Source organism: Hoplias malabaricus, chromosome Y (assembly GCF_029633855.1).
Source record: "Hoplias malabaricus isolate fHopMal1 chromosome Y, fHopMal1.hap1, whole genome shotgun sequence".
NCBI lineage: Eukaryota > Metazoa > Chordata > Actinopteri > Characiformes > Erythrinidae > Hoplias > Hoplias malabaricus.
Genome location: NC_089820.1, coordinates 53,077,503 through 53,100,709, shown reverse-complemented (window position 1 = coordinate 53,100,709; position 23,207 = coordinate 53,077,503). Strand labels below are relative to the sequence as shown.

The 23,207-nt window shown below is 42.7% G+C and overlaps 1 protein-coding gene across 1 annotated transcript in view; it reads left to right on the top strand.

Annotated features, from left to right (window-relative positions):
* The first annotated feature begins 15,681 nt into the window (after positions 1 to 15,681).
* The window catches only part of LOC136678457 (neural-cadherin-like), a 176,267-nt gene continuing 168,741 nt past the window's right edge, over positions 15,682 to 23,207 (top strand). Inside the window, exons 1-2 of the mRNA XM_066656510.1 lie at positions 15,682 to 15,706; positions 21,407 to 21,604. Coding sequence (XP_066512607.1) covers positions 15,682 to 15,706; positions 21,407 to 21,604 — 223 coding nt within the window. The remainder of the gene's footprint in view (positions 15,707 to 21,406; positions 21,605 to 23,207) is intronic.

Here is a 23,207-nt window from a genome sequence, read left to right as displayed (position 1 = left end):
CCTGCACTCACCAAACAACACGAGATGTTTCTTGCTTTTGTGCATAATCATAACTCATGCAATAAACACACATTCACTAATCAATTCACTACACAATCTCGTGTTTTTCAAGTCTAATTTTGGGGAAAATTTGCAGATTTATTGGGACAATAATCAGTCTAATAATCAGTCTAATTAGGTACTAGAGTAAAGCACCATCATCAAAGTATGTTTCCTTGTGCACATGTTCCATACATTTACAGTCAAAATGGTGTATTTTGTGGTAAATGGTGATACAACTTGGTTTAATATATTTATTTTTCTGGTTTAGTTAAATTATTGAATATTTTAGTGGTTTCTTCACTGTAGGAGCAATGTTATGATCACATCACTGCTAAATAATACAGGAAAATATATTAATGACATATTAACCACAATATAAAAAGTTCAAAATAAATAAAATAAAATAAAATAAAACAGATTTTACAGCCCTTACTCTGATCATTACCTGTGCAGACCTCCTACATCCGTTAGGACATGAATTTGATGTTTGTATGCTGTCAGTGTAGAGGTGATGTCTGGGTGTATACTATTTGCCTCAAGAAACTCAGTTCGCACTGTAGGGTATGGGTTAGGCCCAGTGTGAGGTTCTATCTTGAGTGACACCAGCTGCTTGTCTGTGCCATCTTAAATTGGGACTAAAGTGTGGTGTTAGGTCCCCTATGTGTCTGCTGTAATTGAATCCAAAATGCCAAACCCTCATGTGTATGTCTGCTGTCAGAAAGAGGTGTGGGTTTGTGTGTGTGTGTGTGTCTGTGTGTGTGCGTGTGTTTGTATTGTAAGTGGAGATGACTCTGGGAGGTCCCAGTGGTGCTGTAGACCTACTGTTCTGTAAGTGCTTGTGGTTTTTCACTCTTTCCCTCAGTATTGTCAACAGGCCACTGGCTGGAATCCCTGCGGCTTTGGCTGGATGCTGAATCGAGTGCGGCTTTTGTCCCTGCACTTTCGAAGGCCACATCAGCTAAGATCTTTGTCTGCTTGCTGCTTGTTTGTTTGTGTTTATGTGGCCGTTCAGCGTGCGTTCTGTGTAGACTTTAAGCTTTAAGCCATTTCTAAACAACACTGCATCGTGAGGTTAAAAGGCAGAATTAATAGACCATTGAAAATGCCTCGACTTATTATTGGAAAGAAGAAAAAGAAAGAGGATAAATTAATTTTAGAGCTGTTCTAACCGCTGTAAACATAATGAATCCTTCGTGGAAGCTTTAGTTATGATCAGATTTAAAGAAAGAGTAAGAGAAAATTGATTCTGATTGGTTCTGCAGGCAGTTTAATTAAATATTTATTCAATAATAACTATTCTTTGTTTTTTCAAGAATGTGTTGATTATTAACATTTAATATCCATTTAACTCAATTCTCTAAGTATTTACACTCTTTAAACTGACAGTTTGTGGCACTCACTGGCATTTGTTTTGTACAGTGATCAAACTACTCTCAGATTTATAGTCTCGGTATATAGCTGGTATATAAACATTTATATACGTGTTCCTCTTTGTTAAAATGTCAGTTATGTGTCTTAAACTGTCCTAGACGTATGGGTTGCAAGCTAATTATTTCAATATGTATTTGTCAAGCACAGCTAATTAGCAAAAATGCTAATCGTGTAGTCATCTCTATATTCCACCTCTCCATTCAATAGTGACAGTTTAGTAAATCTGAGTCCTGGCTGTGGCTAGCACATGTGTGCATACACGTTGTTGGAAGTTGTTTCTGCCTTTCTGCCCGATGTGTTTACAGCATGCCCGAGTGTCCTGGCATGCACCATGTCCCTCTTCTGGGCCTGTAATCACAGCTCGAGAGGAAATCTTATCCACCAACAAGCCACTTACCTGCTTTTTATAGGAGCTGTGCAAGAGGATTAGCGCCAGTCATCATGAAAGGGAGAGAGAGAGAGAGAGAGAGAGAGAGAAAGACAGAGAGAGAGAGAGAATGAGAGCAAGAGAATGAAAGTGATCCAGCATGGATGAGCTCTCCAGTTAAACAAAAGATTTTGGGCATATCAACCATGAGTCGCTTCTTCTGTAGGTGTTTACAGCTTGAGCTGGTGCCTAGAGTCTAACCTGAAACTTTGTGCCGATATCAAACAAACATGATATCCTGATAATTCATGTTTTATGACACATTATTTATCATTCTACGCTTCCATCCATCCGTCCAACCGTCCGTTCGTTTATTATCTGTGTTTAGTGTCCAAGCTGTTTTAAGTCGCCATAAATAGAGCGTTTCAAAAAATGCCTTCTAGGTTAGAGATAAAAAAAAAGAAGGATTTCTGAAAATGCAGACGCCATGCAAATGTCTGTTTCTGTCTGTGTGTATAATTATTAAGATTTTAAACATATTTCCAAATGAGCTTCTGGGCTACTTCATTCATTGATTATCTGTAACCCTTATCCAGTTCAGGGTCACGGTGGGTCCAGAGCCTACCTGGAATCATTGGGTGCAAGGTGGGAATGCACCATGGAGGGGGCGCCAGTCCTTCACAGGGCAACACACACACACACACACACACACACACACACTTTTGAGTCACCATTCCACCTACCAACATGAGTTTTTGGACTGTGGGAGGAAACCGGAGCACCCGGAGGAAACCCACGTGGACACAGGGAGAACACACCAACTCCTCACAGACAGTCACCTGGAGCGGGAAACGAACCCACAACCTCCAGGTCCCTGGAGCTGTGTGACTGCGACACTACCTGCTGCACCACCGTGCCGCCCTTCTGGGCTACTTCTCTTAGGGATTTGATTTTGGGATTGATTACATGTCTACAGCTGAATTTTGTTAAATTTACCTGAATGTTACACAGCTGTCTGAAGGCACCAGAATACATTGTACTCAGTCCTTTTAAATCCACCAACCCAAAGGTCCAAACCTTAGCGCAAATGACAATAATGGACCAGGATAAGTTGGACTAGCAGCTGGTGGGATTATTGTCAATTGCTGAAGCGTAGCAAGAAAATGTCCGAATGTGAAAGGCATCACTCATGTCCCTGAGAGGTCTGACAGACTGAAGTGAGTTGTCACTTTTTGGTGAACAGTTTGTTTCTTGTGAACAGAGATACTTTCAAATACCTTGATGGTGTGAATGAGTATGTTTCAATAAATGACGGAGGAAAAAGAGAACAAAAGAAAACCCACTTAAAAATGTATTACGTGGTTTATTATTGGCATAACAATTTGCGTGGGGAGAAAAACACTAAATCTTGGACACTTTTACCTGAGCTCTCTATTCATGCATAAGCCCTGCCTCCTCCCCACTCACTTCCCTCTGAAAGACTGAGATCAGCTCCCAATTTTCCAGAGTCTCTGAGACAAATAAAGGCATACAGACAGTGCACTGTTCAATGTGTTACACTGTTATGAACATTCATGCTTTTCATATTTGTTTGTGCGCTGGAATAGTTTAATTCTCAGCCTATGTGTCGTGCAGTCTCGTTGTGTTATAATAAGAAGAATTTTATTAACCAGGCTTCATCACATGCAGTTCTGCTTGGACAGCAGCAGGCGTGAAAACAGTGGAGCACTGCGCTCTGTAATTCACATGTAACGTCATGCAACTGGGGCTTTGGGGCCAAGTGAGTTTGCTGCATTCTGTTTGTGTGTGTCCACGTGTCTCTCTCTGTGTGTGTGTGTATGCTTTACCTCACCTGGCATCTGTGTCCCAACTCACCTTAAGCATGTCCCTGTTAAAGCGTTTAGTTTAACCTTCCCCAGTGTAAACACACATTCGCAAGCCCCCCCCAAATAGACACAAACACACACACACACACATACAGTAGCTTACATTGCTATGCATTCCCTACAGATGCTTGTGAATGCTGCACATTGCTGATCCTGACAAAAACTCCCTCAGTTCACAGCTCAGCAAGATCTTAAACATATAAGAGCATCTGCAGGCCGAGCAGGAGACCACGCTCCAGTACCCCCCGCCAGGACCAGGACGCCTACTACATGGACTTTTAGCTTTTCCCTATTTGAGGAATCCAGAAAAAATAATAATACAACCTCAGTATATTCCACCTTAAAGAATACTACACAAGAGATTGAAAAGTTTTGCTGGGTTTACGTGTCAGCATTAAAAAACATCAACAACAAATGCCTTTATGGAATCATTGCCATGGCGACCGTACCACCTGATGTATGATTATGTATGATTATCATAGGTCTAGCTATAGCAGGGGGCCAATTCAAATTCTCTGCCCTTTAAATGTTTTTATTCATTTTTAAAAATGTATTTAGAGCACCTTGGTTTCAACAATGATATATTCTTAGTAAAGAAGAAAAAGTGTTATTCCGCCACCAGTTAATGGACAACGATACGAAGCTAAGGAACATGAGACTGATGGCCACTGATTTCTATGGAAATACTGTCACGGTGAACACAACCCCTGAGAACATAGATGATGATCACAGGAGAGTTTTAGCAGGTTGGAAAGCTCAAAAGGACTCTCTGTTCTCTGTACTTTACTCTCTTGTACTACAAATAATATGACCTTATTTATATAATCGTTTAATGTTTCAGGTTGCTTACCAGTATGAATATTTCTGGACAATTTCTGAGCTTTAAAATTATTATTATTATTAATATTTTTGGGCGGCACAGTGGCGCAGCAGATGGTGTCGCAGTCACACGGCTCCAGGGACCTGGAGGTTGTGGGTTCGATTCCCGCTCCAGGTGACTGGAGTCTGTGAGGAGTTAGTGTGTTCTCCCTGTGTCTGCGTGGGTTTCCTCCGGGTGCTCCGGTTTCCTCCCATAGTCCAAAAACACATGTTGGTAGGTGGATTGGTGACTCCAAAGTGTCCGTAGGTGTGAATGTGTGTGTGTGTGTTACCCTGTGAAGGACTGGCGCCCCCTCCAGGGTGTATTCCCCGCCTTGCGCCCAGTGATTCCAGGTAGGCTCTGGACCCACCGCAACCCTGAATTGGATAAGCGCTTACAGATAATGAATGAATGAATTATTATTTTTGATTGAAAAATGGATTCATTAAGTATAAACCCACTTAAACCTCTCTCTCAAAAGTACATCTGTTGTTGTCAGTCAAGGTGACCCAAGTACTATTTGGTTTGTAGACACAGTCTGTCAATAAAGTAAGAATTAACAATGGTTCAAGATAAAAACAGTCCTGGAAAACACGAATCAATACAAGTTTTACTGCTTTTATTTTGAAAGGTCCTTACTTTTAATAATTGCATCATGTAATTCAGATTTGTAGTTCATTAACTGCCCGACACTTGTAGCATGGATCTGTAACCTCTGTCATTTCTTGATCCATAGAGAACAGCAATTATGTTGGAACTTGTTAGGAGCTCTTATTGATTGGCATTCGTGTGCGATCGGTAGCAGCTTATCACTTACTGCTCTTACTCCACTCTTTATTGAAAAGCAGATGAACATGAACAAAGAGCATCTTCATTATTGATCTAACAGGCACAACGTTTCACAGCACAATGAGTGAATAATGACACTCTTATTGCTGTAATAGTCTCTTTCTATCTCTCTCTCTCTCTCTCTCTCTCTCTCTCTCTCTCTCTCTCTTTCCTTTGCCTTTCTGCTGTTTCTCCCTCTGTCTCTTTGCCCCTCTCCCACTCTTTTTGCACTTTCATTCCCTTCCCCTTGCCTCCCTCTCTTTCTCTCCCTCTCTTTCTCTCTCTCTCTCTCTCTCTCTCTCTCTCTCTCTCTCTCTCTCTCTCTCTCTCTCTCTCTAGAAGTGAATGAGAGCTATCATCAGGCCACTGAGTTATAGAGGACAGTAATTATGATTCTGTGCACCAGTGCTGTGTTCTCCATCCACCTCCACACTGATTAAGCTTCCTGAGTCAGACTAATGAGAATGCGCTTTGTTCAAATCACGCCGCAATTAGCCACTCTGAGATGCCAAGAAAAAAAAAACAACACATTTCACCAAGAAATTGTTTTTATTGTTCAATTCCTTTTTTTTTTTTTGCATTTAACTCTGTGTGTAGTTTGCGACTGATTGTGCAGCAGTTGAACTATCCAATCATGGGTGGATAGAGTTTTTTTTTCTCTCCCAGGTGTAATTGCTACTTGCTGTGGAGGGGAGGACGAGTCTGAGATTTGAAAACAGGTGCACATGTATTAATATGTCTTAGTTGGAGAAACCACTTCTTAAAATGTCAGATATTTACATTTTGGCACAACTGTCTAAGCATTGACTCAAACGTGTCCGTGGGTGTGAGTGAATGTGTGTGTGTCTGTGTTGTCCTGTGAAGGACTGGCGCCCCCTCCAGGGTGTATTCCCGCCTTGCGCCCAATGATTCCAGGTAGACTCTGGATCCACCGCGACCCTGAACTGGATAAACTAGGGTGACCAGAAGTCCTCTTTCACCTGGACATGTCCTCTTTTTTAGGCTAAAAAAAATGTCTGGGCGGAATTTCACAAACGTCCAGGATTTTGTTTTTCTAGAGCTTACATAGAATTTCGAGAAGTATTTTGTTCACAAACTAATCCCGCCCTCCCCTACTCCGATTGGTTCACTTGAGTGAGAAGGGGACGTGGTGAAGTAGCCTAAAATCTTCAGATTGGACGGTCTGACTGTAGAGCTACCGTTATTGGTCGATAACCTTCTCTGTAAACATCTCCCCCCCGGAGACGTGTGTCATCTTTTTCACCATCTCAGGTCTGGTTGCCCTAGGATAAGCGGTTACAGATAATGAATGAATGAATGAATGAATGTCTAAACATTGACCCTATACTTGGGAGAGTGTGAGTTCATTCCTGTGCCTTTTGAGGCCAAGAGTCAAGGAGAGCACAAACAGACTTGCCCTGGGTGTGTGGGATTGACCGTCCTTACCTCGTCACTCAGCACAGTGCTAGTCAGAGCAGGAGTCTGCTATCCAACATAACAGAAAGATGGCGTTAGGGTTCTCCTCCAAGCACATAGAGCTGTCCAGTGATTTTTCGTCTGCAGTGGCTGACTTCGTGTCTCAGAGGAAGCGGGTCATAGTCTTCACGCCCTCAGCTTGGCTGCACCATGTGGATGGATGAGTAGCGAATGTTGCTAATTGGTGATGACTACATTCTGAAGGAAATTGATGCAAGCCACTGTTTATGTTTGCTATGATCAGTCTGCTGATTGTCTTGTGTAGTCATATATGTAGCTTCCCTGATTAACATTCAGGAGGTTTTTTTTTAAATGTGTTATTCATTGCATATTTTATTTATTTATTTATTTGTCAACAGGCGTGGCATTGCCTTCCAAAAGAAGTGTTGAGCGTTCCAAGTCAATTTTTCCTCCTTAAATTGACTTCAAAGCTACACGGCTAATCCTCTCATCCTGCGATTGCCCCGCACATTATTAATCCCGTTAATAATCCGTTTAGGAGCTTTCACACATTGCTGTTTATTGGCATTGTGTTGGCGGAGAAGAGGCGATGAGCAGAAAAAAGAAAAACAGGCAGAGATTTTCCTGCCTGCTGCTTCCAGCCATTTTGCCACCGTCGGAATTCTAAACAGTTGTTTTCCTCTTTTCCGCTTTATTCCTGCCAGAAGAATACACAAGTAAATGAATGAGTAAACCTCTTTTAATCGGGCCTCTCCCAGCTGTTTAAAATATGAGAAGCCTCCAGGTTAATGAAGCCTCCCCTTTCACTGCCAAATGCTACCTGCCTCTTACCCGGCCTTCTGAGTGATGAAGACTTGATTGGGGTTTTCAGGAGTAATTGCCACCCTGCTCTGTGTACAGGTTAACGCATTCTGCATTTGATTGTTTTCAAGATCAGGTTTGGGTTAAACTAGGTTTACATGCAGAAGGAACATCATGTCTAAGATTTTCTAGGAAGTCTGATTGCAATCAGCATTTTACTGTTATATAATGGTGTGTGTGTGTGCATGCAATTTAGCTCACTGTGACAAGAGGCATTTTAATCAGCATTCCAGTATTACTGATGAAGTTCTGGAAACTTCCTAAAACAGTTGTTGATATGCTTTCTAAAAATGTTACGTGACCTACATTAGCCTTAGGATGCTGTAACATCCTCCACAGTCAAGGACAAGACTTCACAAAGGTCCTGAGGAACGCTTCTGAAATATACACATGCTTCCGTTCAGTTAAGAGTTCAAGCAGACTTCCCTCTCGAGCTGTCACATGCACTGAAGGAGCTTTTTGGAGCAAAGCAACAAAACAACTTTTGGTTTCTTGAACAAAAACGGTTTTATATTTTTGTAATGATGCATAATGGTACTGCCAGGAAAACTGTTTCTGTGTTATCCACTTAATCAGTGGATATGCCATGGCTAAGTATGTGTTTGCTTGTAAACTGGACATTGTAGAGAAAGCATTTGAAGACAGATGATTGACAAAAACAAAAAGGGGATAAAGCTGAGGGATGCAATCTGCATTAAATAATACAACAAAGAAAGACACAAACCGTTTATTCCCCTACAGCAGTGCGTCTTAACACAGAAAGCTTATCATTGGGGGTCTCAATGTGGTCCCAGAGGGTTGTGAGTGGTTCTACAAATGAGGTGTTGTTTGATGCTGTGTTGCAAATGATTAGTGATCAGGTGCCAACCCACCAATCAATCACCATTACTCACAAAACCCATTATTTACACAATAAATAAGCCATATACACACTCTGTGTTGTTGATTCCTTGCCTGCAAACTATGTTGTCTTAAAGGTATTGTGACCTCTTAAATGGGTAACATTGAACTCCTGCTCTGCAGCTAGCGTAGTGGCCAGGAACCATTGAGAACACAGTAGTGTTAGCCTGTTAGCTAGACTGCCTACTACAAATATTTCCAGGTTTAGCATGTGCTTCATAAATGAATACATTCATTTGGTTTGTGGGTTAAACTGCTTTGCTATCGCTGTTCTACTTTGTTTGCATACAAGCGTTCCTGTTGATGGCCCAGATAATGAGATGGAGTGGCATGATCAGTCTTGGTGATGAGGTCGGCAGTGTTAATATTCCCGCTGAAGAGAGGCAGATTAAGTGTGGAAGCCCTGGAATGAGGGGAAGATTTCCTCTGAGGCCTTGATCTCCAGGCTGATCTCCAGGCTGATCTCCTGGCTGATACGTGCAGCCTCAGTGGCAGGGTTCACCGCTGGGGTCAGAGCTGTGTTAGTCTCTGCTGTCAGATGTGGAACGAGTGGAATTACAACAGTGAAGGAGAAAAGTGTGTTTTGATTGGGAGATGTGTGAAGATGATGAAAGCCAGTGGGGGAGTGAGTGATTGGAGCATTGCATGCTATCGGCACTAGGTGCTGTTTGTCTAGCATGCAGCCACATCTGGGCCTCAGAGTCGTAAAGCTGCAAAGACTGAGTTTCTTTAAGTTGTTTACTTATTTTTTTCACTCACTGAGGACCTAGGTGTTCAATGGCAGCACAATGCCAAGAAGCGAAAGGGGGGTATAAAGCTCCAAACCACTGGATGGTGGAGAAGTGGAACTAGGTTCTGTGGACAAATGGAGTTGAATACCTGACCTCATCAATACCTGATATCAGCGCAAAGGCCTGCCAAGAATTATAGAAGCTCTTACTGCAGAAAAGTGGATTACTTCTTTTTCAAGCCGTTAATCTCCAAAGAAATGTTGGATGAGCATGTGTCCCCAAACGTTGCACCATTTAAATAGTTGCTGGTCCGGTGAAAGTTAACACAGTAGGAAATCTGGACCCAACGGCAGTTTGCAAACTTGTAATTCCAGTTTCCAGTTGGTGTTTCAGTGTCACAGCAGAAACCAATTAAGTGCAATTAGCAGTGATTAGCAGTGGGCATGGAGAAGCGAGATTTTAATGAGCATTGGCTTTCAGATGAAAAACGACAACAAGGAGATGCCATGAATGTAAATGTTTAGATTCTAAATACATTTCTGCAAAGCAGTGTTTCTGTTTTGTTGGTAGATTGATGACGGAAGGTCAGTAATTCTAGCTATAGGAGAAGCTATAGAAGATAGTGTCACCACCTGGTAATAACAGTGTACTATTATACTATTCTGTGACCGAACATGTGTTCTATCACTTTCAGTCAATTTGTAAGAAGGTCCAGGTGTCAAACAGAGCAGCAGATCAAGAAAGCCGTACACTTACACTGAAATTAATGTCTAGATGGATAATTATCCACAAGCACTTACCTATGGTCATTCTGATAGCTCATCATAAGAATGATATGATGAGCTCCAGGGTCCTGGGGTTGTGGGTTCAAGCCCCGCTCCGGGAGACTGTCTGTATGGAATTTGGTTTGGTGGTTTGTTTCCCTCCCGTGGTCCAAAAACACACATTGATAGGTGGATTGGTAACTCAAAGTGGCCAGTGAAGATTTGAGTTGACTGTGAGGACTCATGACACCTCCAGGGTGTTTCCGGCTTGCGCCCAGTGATTTCCGGGTAGGCTCCGGACCCTCTGCGATGCAGAATTGGATAGAGCCGTTACAGGCAATGAATGAACGATAAGATGAGATTCTCAGATCATTTCTCCTTCTCAAACTATTTTAATAATCCGTACCTTAATGTCAGTATCGAGAAAGGCTTACGCAAACCTGCAGTAGAGTGCTACTCAGATCTGACTTATCTTCTTATCTGGAACACAGACAGTCAGCTGCAGATAAATTCTGCAGCATCTCGCCTCAACATCTCTGCTACAGATGCGTCTCACACGATTCTGCCAAGTTCTATTGAGTTACAGTGAAGATGAAAGTTGGAGCAATTAAATCATTTCCTCTAATCAGCAACAAATACTTGGCAAACAAAGTTGAGGCAGTAGCAGAAGAGGCAACATTTACTGCATTTCTTTCTTTCTCTCTCTCTCTCTCTCTCTCTCTCTCTCACTGTGTTTTCTTTCATATTCCTTTGGGTTTGGCCGAACAGGCAGAATCCTCAAATAGTCCAGGTCTGAGTTATTTCAAGGGCCTTATTTTTTTTCCCTTGTTTTTTTTTCCAAAGCAGAAAGGGTAACTGATGCTCTACACCATCTCCTTGGCTCTTTCAAAGAGTGCTTATTCTTTCATTAGGCCGGGGAATTAATTTCCCGGATCCTCCCAAGATCTACCCCCTGTTATCCACATCGTCTTCTTCTGGCAGACTCCTTTACAGAAGGCAAGAGCGCGCAGTGTACAAAGGCAAACGGATCATCGTCCTGTGAGATTTTCGGAAGTAGCTTTAAAGCAAGAGAGAATAGAGCAAGGCAGGCATGCACCAAGTGACCCATCTTTTTTCTTGCGAGACTGGGAGAGTATTAGGAAAAGGCCCCTTTCCTCAAAGAGAGCAGTGCTGTAAAGTATTTGTGAAACTGTTTGCCAGGGCCACATCGCAACATGTCAGGGAGGGGAAATAAAGGGGTGAGAGCCGCCTGCCTGCTGAAATGCAGCTCAGATGTGTCAGTCAAAGAGCTGCAGAATCCACAGACAAAGACGAGGCCATTGATGTTTAATTCAGCTTTCCCTTGTCTGACGCACGAGCGTGAATCAGCGCTAACGATTCCAAACGATGCCTCCATACTGCAGACATGAGTCTGGCTGTTTAGCTGGGATCTTTAGCACTGCAGCATCTTCCCCTTTGAGCTCTTTTTGGCACCGCTTTCTCCTCAGATCCCAAAGCTCGCTGCTTGCTGCTGCACCAAAGATGATGCGCTCCAGCCAGGTTTGTGCTCATGCTCTGAGAACATCGAGGCTGTTTCCCTTTCCTGATCCTTCTAATGCGCTGAAAACATTGAACAAAGTGTGTGTATGCTCGAGCACTCTCTAGTTCAGTCTCAGGATGATAACTGCAACAAAGATAACATCCCAGCAAGAGGCGTGGGATCCTGAGTGGAACAAGCTGAGTGGAGTTGAGCCAATTCACTATTTTTCCTGCGGGGTGGAGCAAATGTCAGCCAATTATGAGCAGCCCTGGTGTGATGTCTTTTTTTTGGGAAAGTTCAGAGCTTGTTTATATTTTTCTTTAAGCTGTATTTCAGAGCTGGATTGTTCCTAGATTGTCAGTTGTTCCATGTGATGTTGTTATGACCATGTTGCAATCGTTGCAGCCAGTAGAATCCTTGTAAATTGCACTTAGATGTTAGGAGCACAGATTGCCAAACACTCTTCTTACTTAGGGGCGCCCATTGGGGACACGAGTGTTCAGCTGTGCTTAAACCTCTTTGTGAACCTTGAAATGAACTGGAATACTTTGGAGCACACTGCTCCAAAGAATACTTTTGGAGTGGCACACTTGAAAACATTGAAGATTTAATGATTGACAGCCCTTGATTCACAGATATCATTATGTCATTCATTATCTGTAAGCGCTTATCCAGTTCAGGGTCGTGGTAGGTCCAGAGCCTACCTGGAATCATTGGGCGCAAGGCAGGAACACACCCTGGAGGGGGCGCCAGTCCTTCACAGGGCAACACACACACACATTCACTCACACCTACGGACACTTTTGTGTCGCCAATCCACCTACCAACGAGTTTGGACTGTGGGAGGAAACCGGAGCACCCGGAGGAAACCCACGCGGACACAGAGAGAACACACCACACTCCTCACAGACAGTCACCCAGAGCGGGAATCGAACCCACAACCTCCAGGCCTCTGGAGCTGTGTGACTGCGACACCTACCTGCTGCACCACCGTGCCGCCCTGATTCACAGATAATCTGATGTAATTTAGACTATATCAATTATATGAAATTAAACTAATCATATTCCATTTTGGGGCAGCACAGTGGTGCAGGAGGTAGTGACACTGTCAAACTGCTCCAGGGTCCTGGGGTTGTGGGTTCAAGCCTTGCTCCTGGTGACTGTCTGTGAGGAGTTTTGTATTTTCTCCCTGTATCTTCATATGAGTGTGTGAGTGAATGTGTGAGTATGTGTCGCCCTGCCAAAGACCCCCCCCCCTTCCAGGGTGTGTTCCCACCTTGCATCCAGTGATTCTAGGTAGGACCCACCACGACCCTGAACTGGATAAGTGTTTACAGACAATGAATGAATATTCTGAATGTGCAGTGCATTGATTTGAAATGGCTTTTCCCAGTCATTAGCCAGTTTGACCTGGACAGAAGCTTGTTAATGGACATCTTTGCGCTGCAGACTGTTGGATCCTTTTCCAATTCAAACTAGTTTTACCTCTGAATTAAAATCTGTAATTTTCTTGTAAAGTAACTGAAGCAAATCAGATTGATGCACTGAACATTCAATGGGGCATTGACTCATTTCTTGAACAACTGTAATAGATGTAATAGAATGAAATCATGCTGAGGTCAGAGATTTACACTCATACTCATGCTGACAGAATTACAGCCAGATCATATGTCTGAGCAGGCAGTCCCAATCCTCTGAAGTGGCCCTTTGTCCTCTCTCTCTCTCTCTCTCTCTCTCTCTCTCTCTCTCTCTCTCACTCTCTCTCTTGCTCACGCTCTCTCTCTCTCGCTCTTGCTCACTCTTTAGTGGCCACTGCTCTGAAAAAGGGCTTGTTAGGTTAAAGCAATAATAGAAGTCAAACAGCGCTGCTACGGCAGGTCCAGGCATCAGCTCCGGTGCTGAGCGATGTTGGAGCTGTCATCAGATTGTGGGGATTGCCCAGACAGGTTAAGCCTCTTATTAAAGGCATTACAGGGGGGGAAGCCTGCTCACTGTCAAGCACTAATGTACTTAAGGCAGGAGACAAGTGGTGAACACATTCACTGTGGAGTAATACCCTGCAAACACAGGGGAAAATGCCAGGACAATCACCCCCTACATCAGGCCAGACGATGATCATCAAGTTAAAGGCTTAACTAACAAAACCGTGGTCATTTACCAAAGGCATGATTGTTGTCTGTAGGTTACTTTCAAAAAATCTGTCCACAAACAAAAAGTATCTCCATTTTTGTTGATTTTTAGTTTACTACATCATTTGAAATCTTATGTCATTCATTCATTATCTGTAACCCTTATCCAGTTCAGGGTCGCGGTGGGTCCAGAGCCTACCTGGAATCACTGGGTGCAAGGCGGGACCACACCCTGGAGGGGGCGCCAGTCCTTCACAGGGCAACACAGACACACACACATTCACTCACACCTACGGACACTTTTGAGTCGCCAATCCACCTACCAACGTGTGTTTTTGGACTGTGGGAGGAAAACAGAGCAACCGGAGGAAACCCACGCAGACACAGGAAGAACACACCACACTCCTAACAGACAGTCACCCGGAATGGGAATCGAACCCACAATCTCCAGGTCCCTGGAGCTGCGTGACTGCGACACTACCTGCTGCACCACTGTGCCGCCCTTATGTCATTCATATTTTGTGAACATTTCAGGATGAATGGACCAATAGAAATGCTATAATTGATCTGCTAATCTCGAATATAATCTGCTATTATATTACACTATAAATGCAAAACATTATGGAAGTGCACGCATGCGTTTTTTTTTTAGCTGTTTCCACTGGTTTTGGCTCGGCAAATCCGTCCCAGCTATTACACAACTCTAAAGGCCATTGCATACCTAACATGAAGCATGGAAACATAAAAACACAGGGCACAAGGCAGGAACACACTCAGTCGATCACAAGTCATCACACTGTCATTCAGACACTCAGCTCTGGGCACTTTTGCACAGCCTCTCCACGTACCGGCATGTGTTTTTGGACTGTGGGAGGAAAAAAGAAAAACACTTGGAGGAAACCCATGCAGAAACAGGGAGAACACACCAAACTCCTGAAGTGGATGCCAAGACCCTGCAGCTGAGTTCATGCCATCTGTGAAGAAGCTGTAGTAACTGCGGTTCAGTCAGTTCATCACGTTAGCTGTCGTTATACCAACTTTAGAGGCACCAGAGATTGGTGAAGTGAAATGAAACTAAAAGACTAAGACACATGATCAGAAGTTGGAATTGTTTTATTAACGTTTGAACAAATGTGTGTCCTTTGAGAATATCAGCTGTTAGAGATTAAAAAGAGAATAAGATAATAGAGAAATAAGTAGCAGACGACTGCGGGCTGAGGGCGTTAACACCGGTGTGTTGTCAGACACAGAGGCTGTTGCTGAGAGTAGTGCCTGTTAGTGATGTGTTGCACAGAAAGGATTTCTTTCACATAACAGCCCCATGAGGGCGGCCCCATAGTGTGTGTGTGTGTGTGTGTGTGTGTCCATGTGCTTTATACTTGTGTGTGTCAGTTGTTGTGTGCGTGTCTCATTATCTGTGTTGCCATGTGTGTGTTTGTTTTGATTGTTAGACTGTGTGTGAGTGTGTGTCCCTATAACGGGTTGCTCTGGTTAACCCTTTAATAGTGTCTTGTGTTTACAGCGGTTCATTTTTCTTCTTCCTTTAGTAATGAAGTTGCTGTCATTGCATTTTTAATATGTTTTGAATATGATCTAACAAAGCTGGAAATGTGTAGCCTCTGCTACAGTGCTGGGAATAATTGGGTACAAAGTAACGTGTGCTGGGAAGTAATTGCTTTTTCCTGTAATGAAGTAGCGTAATGCATTACAGTTTAAATTACTTTAGTCACATTACATTCACTGATTTAATAAGACTTAGATTACTTCATTACACGATATTACAACGCTGAATATTAAGTGCGGGGAGCACTGTAAACTCAGTGAGCGTTCTGTCAAAGCATCTCACCGCAGTAATATGAAGCTCATGGACGAAGGTTTCAGTGCTGAATTTATTTACATTGATAAATTGATTCATGTATCGCTTGCCATGGGGCGGCGCGGTGGCGCAGCAGGTTAGTGTCGCAGTCACACAGCTCCAGGGACCTGGAGGTTGTGGGTTCGATTCCCGCTCCGGGTGACTGTCCGTGAGGATTTGGTGTGTTCTCCCTGTGTCTGCGTGGGTTTCCTCCCACAGTCCAAAAACACACATTGATAGGTGGATTGGTGACTCAAAAGTGTCCGTGTGTGTGTGTGGGTGTTGCCCTGTGAAGGACTGGCGCCCCCTCCAGGGTGTACTTACTTGTACAGGGTGTGACTTACTACAGCTTCTTCACAGATGGCATGAACTCAGCTGCAGGGTCTTGGCATCCACTTCAGGAGTTTGGTGTGTTCTCCCTGTTTCTGCATGGGTTTCCCCCAATGATTCCAGATAGGCACCCACCGTGACCCTGAACTGGATAAGCGCTTAAAGATAATGAATGAATGAATTTGGGATGTACCACTGGTTTGATTACATGTCCACAGCCTTAGCCCCAAACTTAACATCGGAGACTTCAACCCACAGGATAAGTGTTTTTCTGACACTGGGAACCAGTCATGTACCAACTGAGCAATTTTGTGTGCCAGCTCTAAGGAGCTGATTATGGTCTCTTGGAACTGTGTGTTTAGGTTCTTGACGTTCAGTGCTTAGTTCCTACCAAGAGAGGTTCAAGGAAGGGCCGGTGGTGAATGGGTGACATGTTCAGAGACTCCCAAGGCTCAGAGATGTGCAAGATAGAATGAAGTCTATAAAACGCGTGACGTACTGTGTGTTCTAACACCTTTCCGTCAGAGCCATCATGACCTTTTCAGCGTTTTCAGCTTGTTGTGGCTGTACTTTCTGCAGCACTAGGTGTAGTCATTTTCATTTTTAACAGTGTTTATCAGAGCAAAGGATACACACAAGAGCTGGGTACTTAAATAATGTGCACTGTGGTTATTTATTTAGAAAGAATTAATCACGTCATGAGCAGTGAGTGACTTTTTCCATGAAGTAATAAGTAAAGTGATCCCATTACATTTCCAGAACAGTGATTAATAATTCGTAATGGCTGTTCTGAGTAATTGCCCTGATTTATGGAAGGTATGATAAGGTGAACAGACCGTTGTATTTTACCTTCAGATTCAGGAGAAGATGCAGTAAATCATCCGTCCTTAATACGTCTTCCATAGTTTGATTGGTGGAGCCAGAGTGCGGAGGATGGCAGTTTTCATGCGGTGATGTTAATCTTTTCAGATACAAAAAAAAAAGGAATTATGACTTTTGCATCTGAATCATTGGAGATTTGAATCGAATTTCCACCTCACTTTCTTCCTCGGCCTTTTATTTGGTAGTTTGATGTGAAAAGGGGAAAAAAAACTTCTCTGATATAATAAGATTATGAAAATCACAATTCCAGAGAGGGGCCAAATGGCCTCTTTGTAATCCTCTGAGAGAATATTTAATTAGATATAACACTCATTCTGCTCTCTCTCTCTCTCTCTCTCTCTCTCTCTCTCTCTCTCTCTCTCTCTCTCTCTCTCTCACATTTTACCCCATCCCTATTTTTTTTCTCTCTTTCTTGCACTTTTTATCTATCTATCTATCTATCTATCTATCTATCTATCTATCTATCTATCTATCTATCTATCTATCTATCTATCTATCTATCCCCTTTTGTCTCCACCTTCTTTTTTTTCCTACTTTTCTGTCTCATTCCTACCTGTCTCATCTGTCACTCTTGCTCTTTACTTTCTCTTTTCCTGCTATCTCTCTCTCTCTCTCTCTCTCTCTCTCTCTCTCTCTCTCTCTCTCTCTCTCTCTCTCTGTCTGTCTGTCTCTGTCTCTCTCTCTCTCTCTCGCTCTCTCTCTCTCTCTCTCTTTCTCTCTCTCTCTCTCTCTCTCTCTCTCTCTCTCTCTCTCTCTCTTTCTCTCTCTCTCATTTTACCCCATCTTGCTCTTTCTCTCCTTCATCTTTTTTTTGTTTGATCTATCTATCTATCTATCTATCTATCTATCTATCTATCTATCTATCTATCTATCTACCTTCTTTTTTTCCTATTTTACTATGTCTCAGTCCTATTTGTCTCATCTGTCACCATTGCTCTATACTTTCTGTCTCTTTTCTCTTTTCCCTCTCTCTCTCTCTCTCTCTCTCTCTCTCTCTCTCTCTCTCTCTCTCTCTCTCTCTCTCTCTCTCTCTTTCGCTCAGTCTTTTTTCTCTCCTGGCCCTGGAGACTGAGGAGATGTTAGTTAGTTAGCGTGCTGAGCCCTGAATGGAAAGAGCTCTCCATGCATAGGGTGGCAAATTGCATTCCTCCCTCCCTCTGTCAGCAGAAATCAGGGTGGAGAGAATGTGAGGGAAAGCTGCTGATTGGGCTTCAGGTACCAGAGGTAACAAAAGCAGGCCGGGAAGAAAGAGCAGGGCCACTAGTTGAAAAGGGAGCGTAATTTATTCATAGCAGCATGAAAAGCAGAGTGGCAGTGCTCTGTTAAAAGTTGAGCCGTTTTGAGAGCTCTCCAATGTGCGTTCTAACTGTGAACTGCTGCGTGGTCAAAGTGTGTCACACTTCCTCTCAGACTTGGAACTGTCTTGTGTGTGAGAGACAGTGGCTGTTCTTGTTTAGTTTCAGAGCAGATATGTTTTGGTTTTTGAAGAATTCACAGAAAAAGCACTTACATGTTTCCTCTTGTTTATCCAAATTGTCCTGATGATGTTTCAGAGGCCAACAGAAGTCATGCATCAACTTTCATTCATTCATTCATTATCTGTAACCCTTATCCAGTTCAGGGTCGCGGTGGGTCCAGAGCCTACCTGGAATCATTGGCCGCAAGGCGGGAATACACCCTGGAGGGGGCACCAGTCCTTCACAGGGCAACACAGACACACACACACACATTCACTCACACATTCACACCTATGGACACTTTTTGAGTCACCAATCCACCTACCAACGTGTGTTTTTGGACTGTGGGAGGAAACCGGAGCACCCGGAGGAAACCCACGCGGACACGGGGAGAACACACCAACTCCTCACAGACATGCATAAACTTGGCTACTCAAAATTGATGTGAGTGAATAGTGAGAGTGTGTGTCGCCCTGTGATGGACTAGCGCCCCCTCCAGGGTGTGTTCCCACCCTGTGCCCAGTCATTCCAGGTCAGCGGTTACAGACAATGAATGAATGAATGAATAACTGATCCATTTTTGTTAATTTGTCGATTCTGAAGCATCCATGCTACGTAACGAGCTGCTGTTTTCAAACGATGTAAACAAACAAAGCCAAACGAACGTCTCCAGACAAACGTGTCTAACACACTTGTGTCTTATTAAAGGGGAGAGGCGTGTGCTGTTTCGTCTCCGTGTTCTCTCTCTGAAAGACTGTCTAAATGTCTCCTTTGATCTTTTTGCTAATTTTGCCTCCCTCCTGTCCCTCCCCCTCCCCTCTATTTTAATGTCATTGATTTATTCAGTGATTTGTCAGCTTGTGTTTTTCCCCTATTGTCTGAGGGTGTTTTAATACAGTTTCCATAACAACCTTCAGGCCATTTTACTGCCACTGTATTTTCTCTTAATCCTGCTTTGTTTCTGTCTGCTCATTTTTATTATTAGTTCTCCCTCTTCTCTTGTGTCCAACTACCTCTCTGTCTGTCTGTCTCTCTCTGTCTGTCCTGATCTGTATTTGCAGTAATTGCTTAATCATTTGCCGCTCCAGACAGAGCTTTCTTTAAATATACAGTATTAATATTGAGGGGAGGGGGCGGTGTTTGGGGAGGAGGATTATGTGTGGGTGTGCATGTATGTGTGTGTGTGTGTGTGTGTGTGTGTGTGTGTGTGTGTGTGTTTGTGTGTGTGAGACGGCTTGTCGTAGCAGTCATGATGGACTCGTACACACTGCTGAACACCACAGCACTGATGTTTATCAGTTTACTGATGACCCTCTGGTGGGAGATTGGCAGACAGCCAGCTCCGCCCCTTTCTCTCCTCTGCCCTGAAGGCATCCCATCACTTCTTCTCTCTGTCAGCCCCTCTCTCAGCAGAGCTCAGGAACGGTGGTGTGCTGCAAAGGCTTCACCACTGTCTCACTCTGATTAGTTTATAAATACAGTGATAACAGAAAATATCCATCTGTGCTGCGTCTGGCAGCTGTTAGATTTTCACTGCTTTACAACAAAATCTAACACTTTTCTTTCTTGTATTTGAGACACCAAAACTATGCGAAGTATGAGACTCCGAAAACCATGAAAGAGCATGGTTTTAAATCTTTTTTTTCTTTTCTATGGTTCATGGTAATTCATATTGTACCTTTCTCTTTCTCTCTCTCTCTCTCTCTCTCTCTCTCTCTCTCTCTCTCTCTCTCTCTCTCTCTCACTGTCTTCCCTTCTTCTGCCACATTCAAATGTCTACTTCACTCTCTCCTTCATTAATATACGATTCTCTTTGATCTTAGGAACTGATATTATACCTGCACAGACTCTCTGCATAAGTTAACATTCTCTATCTCTCTCTCTCTCTCTCTCTCTCTCTCTCTCTCTCTCTCTCTCTCTGTCTGTCTCTGTCAGTGGTGTGAGGTGGCAGGTGTACTGCTGTCAGCACCAATGAAAGGACCAATCAGCACCAGAATCAAAGAGACCCTGACTCTGTCACTTTCACACACATTCTCTCTCTCTCTCTCTCTCTCTCTCTCTCTCTCTCTCTCTCTCTCTCTCTCTCTCTCTCATACACAGATACACAGACACCTGACATCCTGTCATATTGAGAGACAGGTATAGTGGTATAGAGAAAGAGAGAGAGAGAGAGAGAGAGAGAGAGAGAGAGAGAGAGAGAGAGACTATGTTGAATGTTGTTGAGAGAAGGACATGTACTTCTGCAAAACTATTGCAAACATGTCACAGACTGTGTGCTCATAAACAGTCCGGGTAACAACCTTCTGGGAGGTAGCTTTAAGAGTTATTAACCTCTTCCCAAATCTGGTTCCAATGAACATTACCATATTTAACTCAGGCTCAGTTCATATTAAACAACTCAGAGTCACTGTGTTCACATTTTAACCATGCTGATTTAATAAAAAAATGTTTTAATGGTCATTGCTGAAACAGATCAGGTTTGTGGTGCTGAATGTAAGAGAAAAAAAAACCACTATGTAAGTATGTAATTAGTATTTCATTAAATAATTGGAAAAAGGACTGAGCGTGTTACAGGTGTGAGGAAAGGTCAAATAAGCCACAGTCGGCCATTTAAGGTAGAAACGTTAAGTAGAAGCTTAAATGAGCCTCTTTAAAATAAAGTGGAAATTCTGAACTTGATGCTAGCTTTAGTTTCAGAAATAGATCAAATATCAGATGGAGCCAAAAATAACGTAAGATATTAAATGTAAACGTGCAGGTATTTGTCAACATACAACATAAAGGTGCTCACAGCTCCAGTACAAATACATTATAGGTATTTAGCAGACGCTGCTGTGTCTTACAAAAATGCTTAGCACAAAAGTAAAGAACACAACGTCAGACACCAAATATTTCTCGGTTGATCAGCTAGACTTTAGAGAAGGGGACATTTGTGAATCCACTCTGTTATACTGAGGTTGGTTCACTCTCTGATGAATCACATAATAGTGTTGAAGTCCACGTGTTTTTTCCCTGTGGAAACATAATAGCAGGAGTAATCACCTCTCATCGTTGTCTGTGGTCAGCTAAATTTAGCAAACATATCTGAACATTACAAATGAGTAATAGTGCATTTTCTTTTGTTGCAGGTCCAGACTGGTACTTGGTGAGAGTGGAGCTGACTGTCCTAGATGTTAATGACAATGCTCCAGAGTGGACCATGGTGCCTCAACCCTACCTGGCAGTTGTGTCTCCTAATGCCCAGCCCAGCTCCTTGGTGTACAAACTTCAAGCCAGAGACGGAGATGAAGGCATCAACGGAGAGGTGGAATATTTCCTGTCTGATGGTAAGACAATAAATAAATGTTAATAACTGTTAATTAATACATGTTTGGCTTTCATATTGGGCGACATGAATGAGTCCTGAGATTACAGGTGGAAACAAGATTATAGGCTCTTTTGAGGCTTCACTTGTGTAAGGCATGGGACCTCTACCTTAGTCCTGTATAGCCAAGGCGAGGATACAAATATGATAACTTTAATTGAATGATGCTTTCATCAATACATTCAAATACATACATCAAATTGGAAAGAGGTACCTCATACCATTGAGCAGCTTTTAATAAAACCTGCAATTCCTGTGATGTGATGTAAAACAAATACTGAAACTGGCCCACAGTTCGTTAAGATCCAGCTTTTAAAGGAAGAATAAAATAAAACTACACAACAATCCTTTAAGATCTAAATATTAAAGGAGCGTGATAATAAGACTATTGTATGGCACTTTAAAATACAGATACCGATTTAATAGTTATCTCGGATACACAGGATATGCAGAGAAATGACAAGCATGTAATTAAAGTTTTAAGAGCAAAGTGCTCATAAACTTCCCTTGAGTTAAGTTTAGAATTTACACTCCTTAATACTAATGAGCAGCGTATCGAATAAAGCCCGCAACAGACCGAGGTAAGAACAGATGGGTGACCCCTGAACTCGAATACACATCGCAAAAGCAATGCAAAAGAAAAAACCCAAATTAAAATGTAAGAAAATAAATCACTACACACTTAGTGAAGACAAACCATGAAGTAAAATAAACCAAAACCAACATACACTCAGTGCAACAAACAAGGAACTCCCAACAACTCTTGAAAAACCCTTAATCACCCCTTAGTCCACAATCAAAATGAGTTATTGCTGCACACTAATCCAACCAAACCCTCTGGTCTCTTAATACAGTTCACAGTGATCCTAAAATGTTGGTATTTGGCACTAAAAGTGAGAATTAACATATTGAGTCTGCAGTTTACTTAAAACTCTTCTCACTTTGATAGCACAGGGTTTAGTTCACTAACAATAGAGATCTGTTGCAAACTGTTGGAGCTGGTTAGTAGCCACGTCTAACTATGAACCCAATGTTACTTCAGCTACTCTCACGAGACTTGAATACCCACGTTTCCCATGAGTTTCTTAAAGGCACAGTGACCCATTTTCTCCACAATCTTATTAGTGGCATTGGCTACATCTGGTTCGCTTCACTTGTTAGGTGAAGCACTAGTGTCTGACCAAGCAGTTCTTTGAGAAGTGACCATTGCCGAGCAGAGTTCTACTGGTGTTTAGGCCTTAGATCCCGCCCTCTGTCCAATCACATTACAGTCCAAACCCACCAGGTTTGCCAGTACACACAATAGCTGTTGCAAACATAGAATCCTTCAGCCATAAAGCGACAAAGCGAACAGAGATGTTAGATTTTACTGGACCTTAAAAGCCAGAGTGCCCTTATAAATATCTCTATGACAAGAGAAAGAGTAAAATGGGAGTCAATACTGGCCATGTGTTTGAATGGTGGAGGCCACTTAGAAGGAGCAAAAAAAGTGTAAATATCATTGTTTGTTTTAAAAAATTGAGGCAAATTAATGCGTGTTTCTCCATGGTGTGTTTTTTAAACAA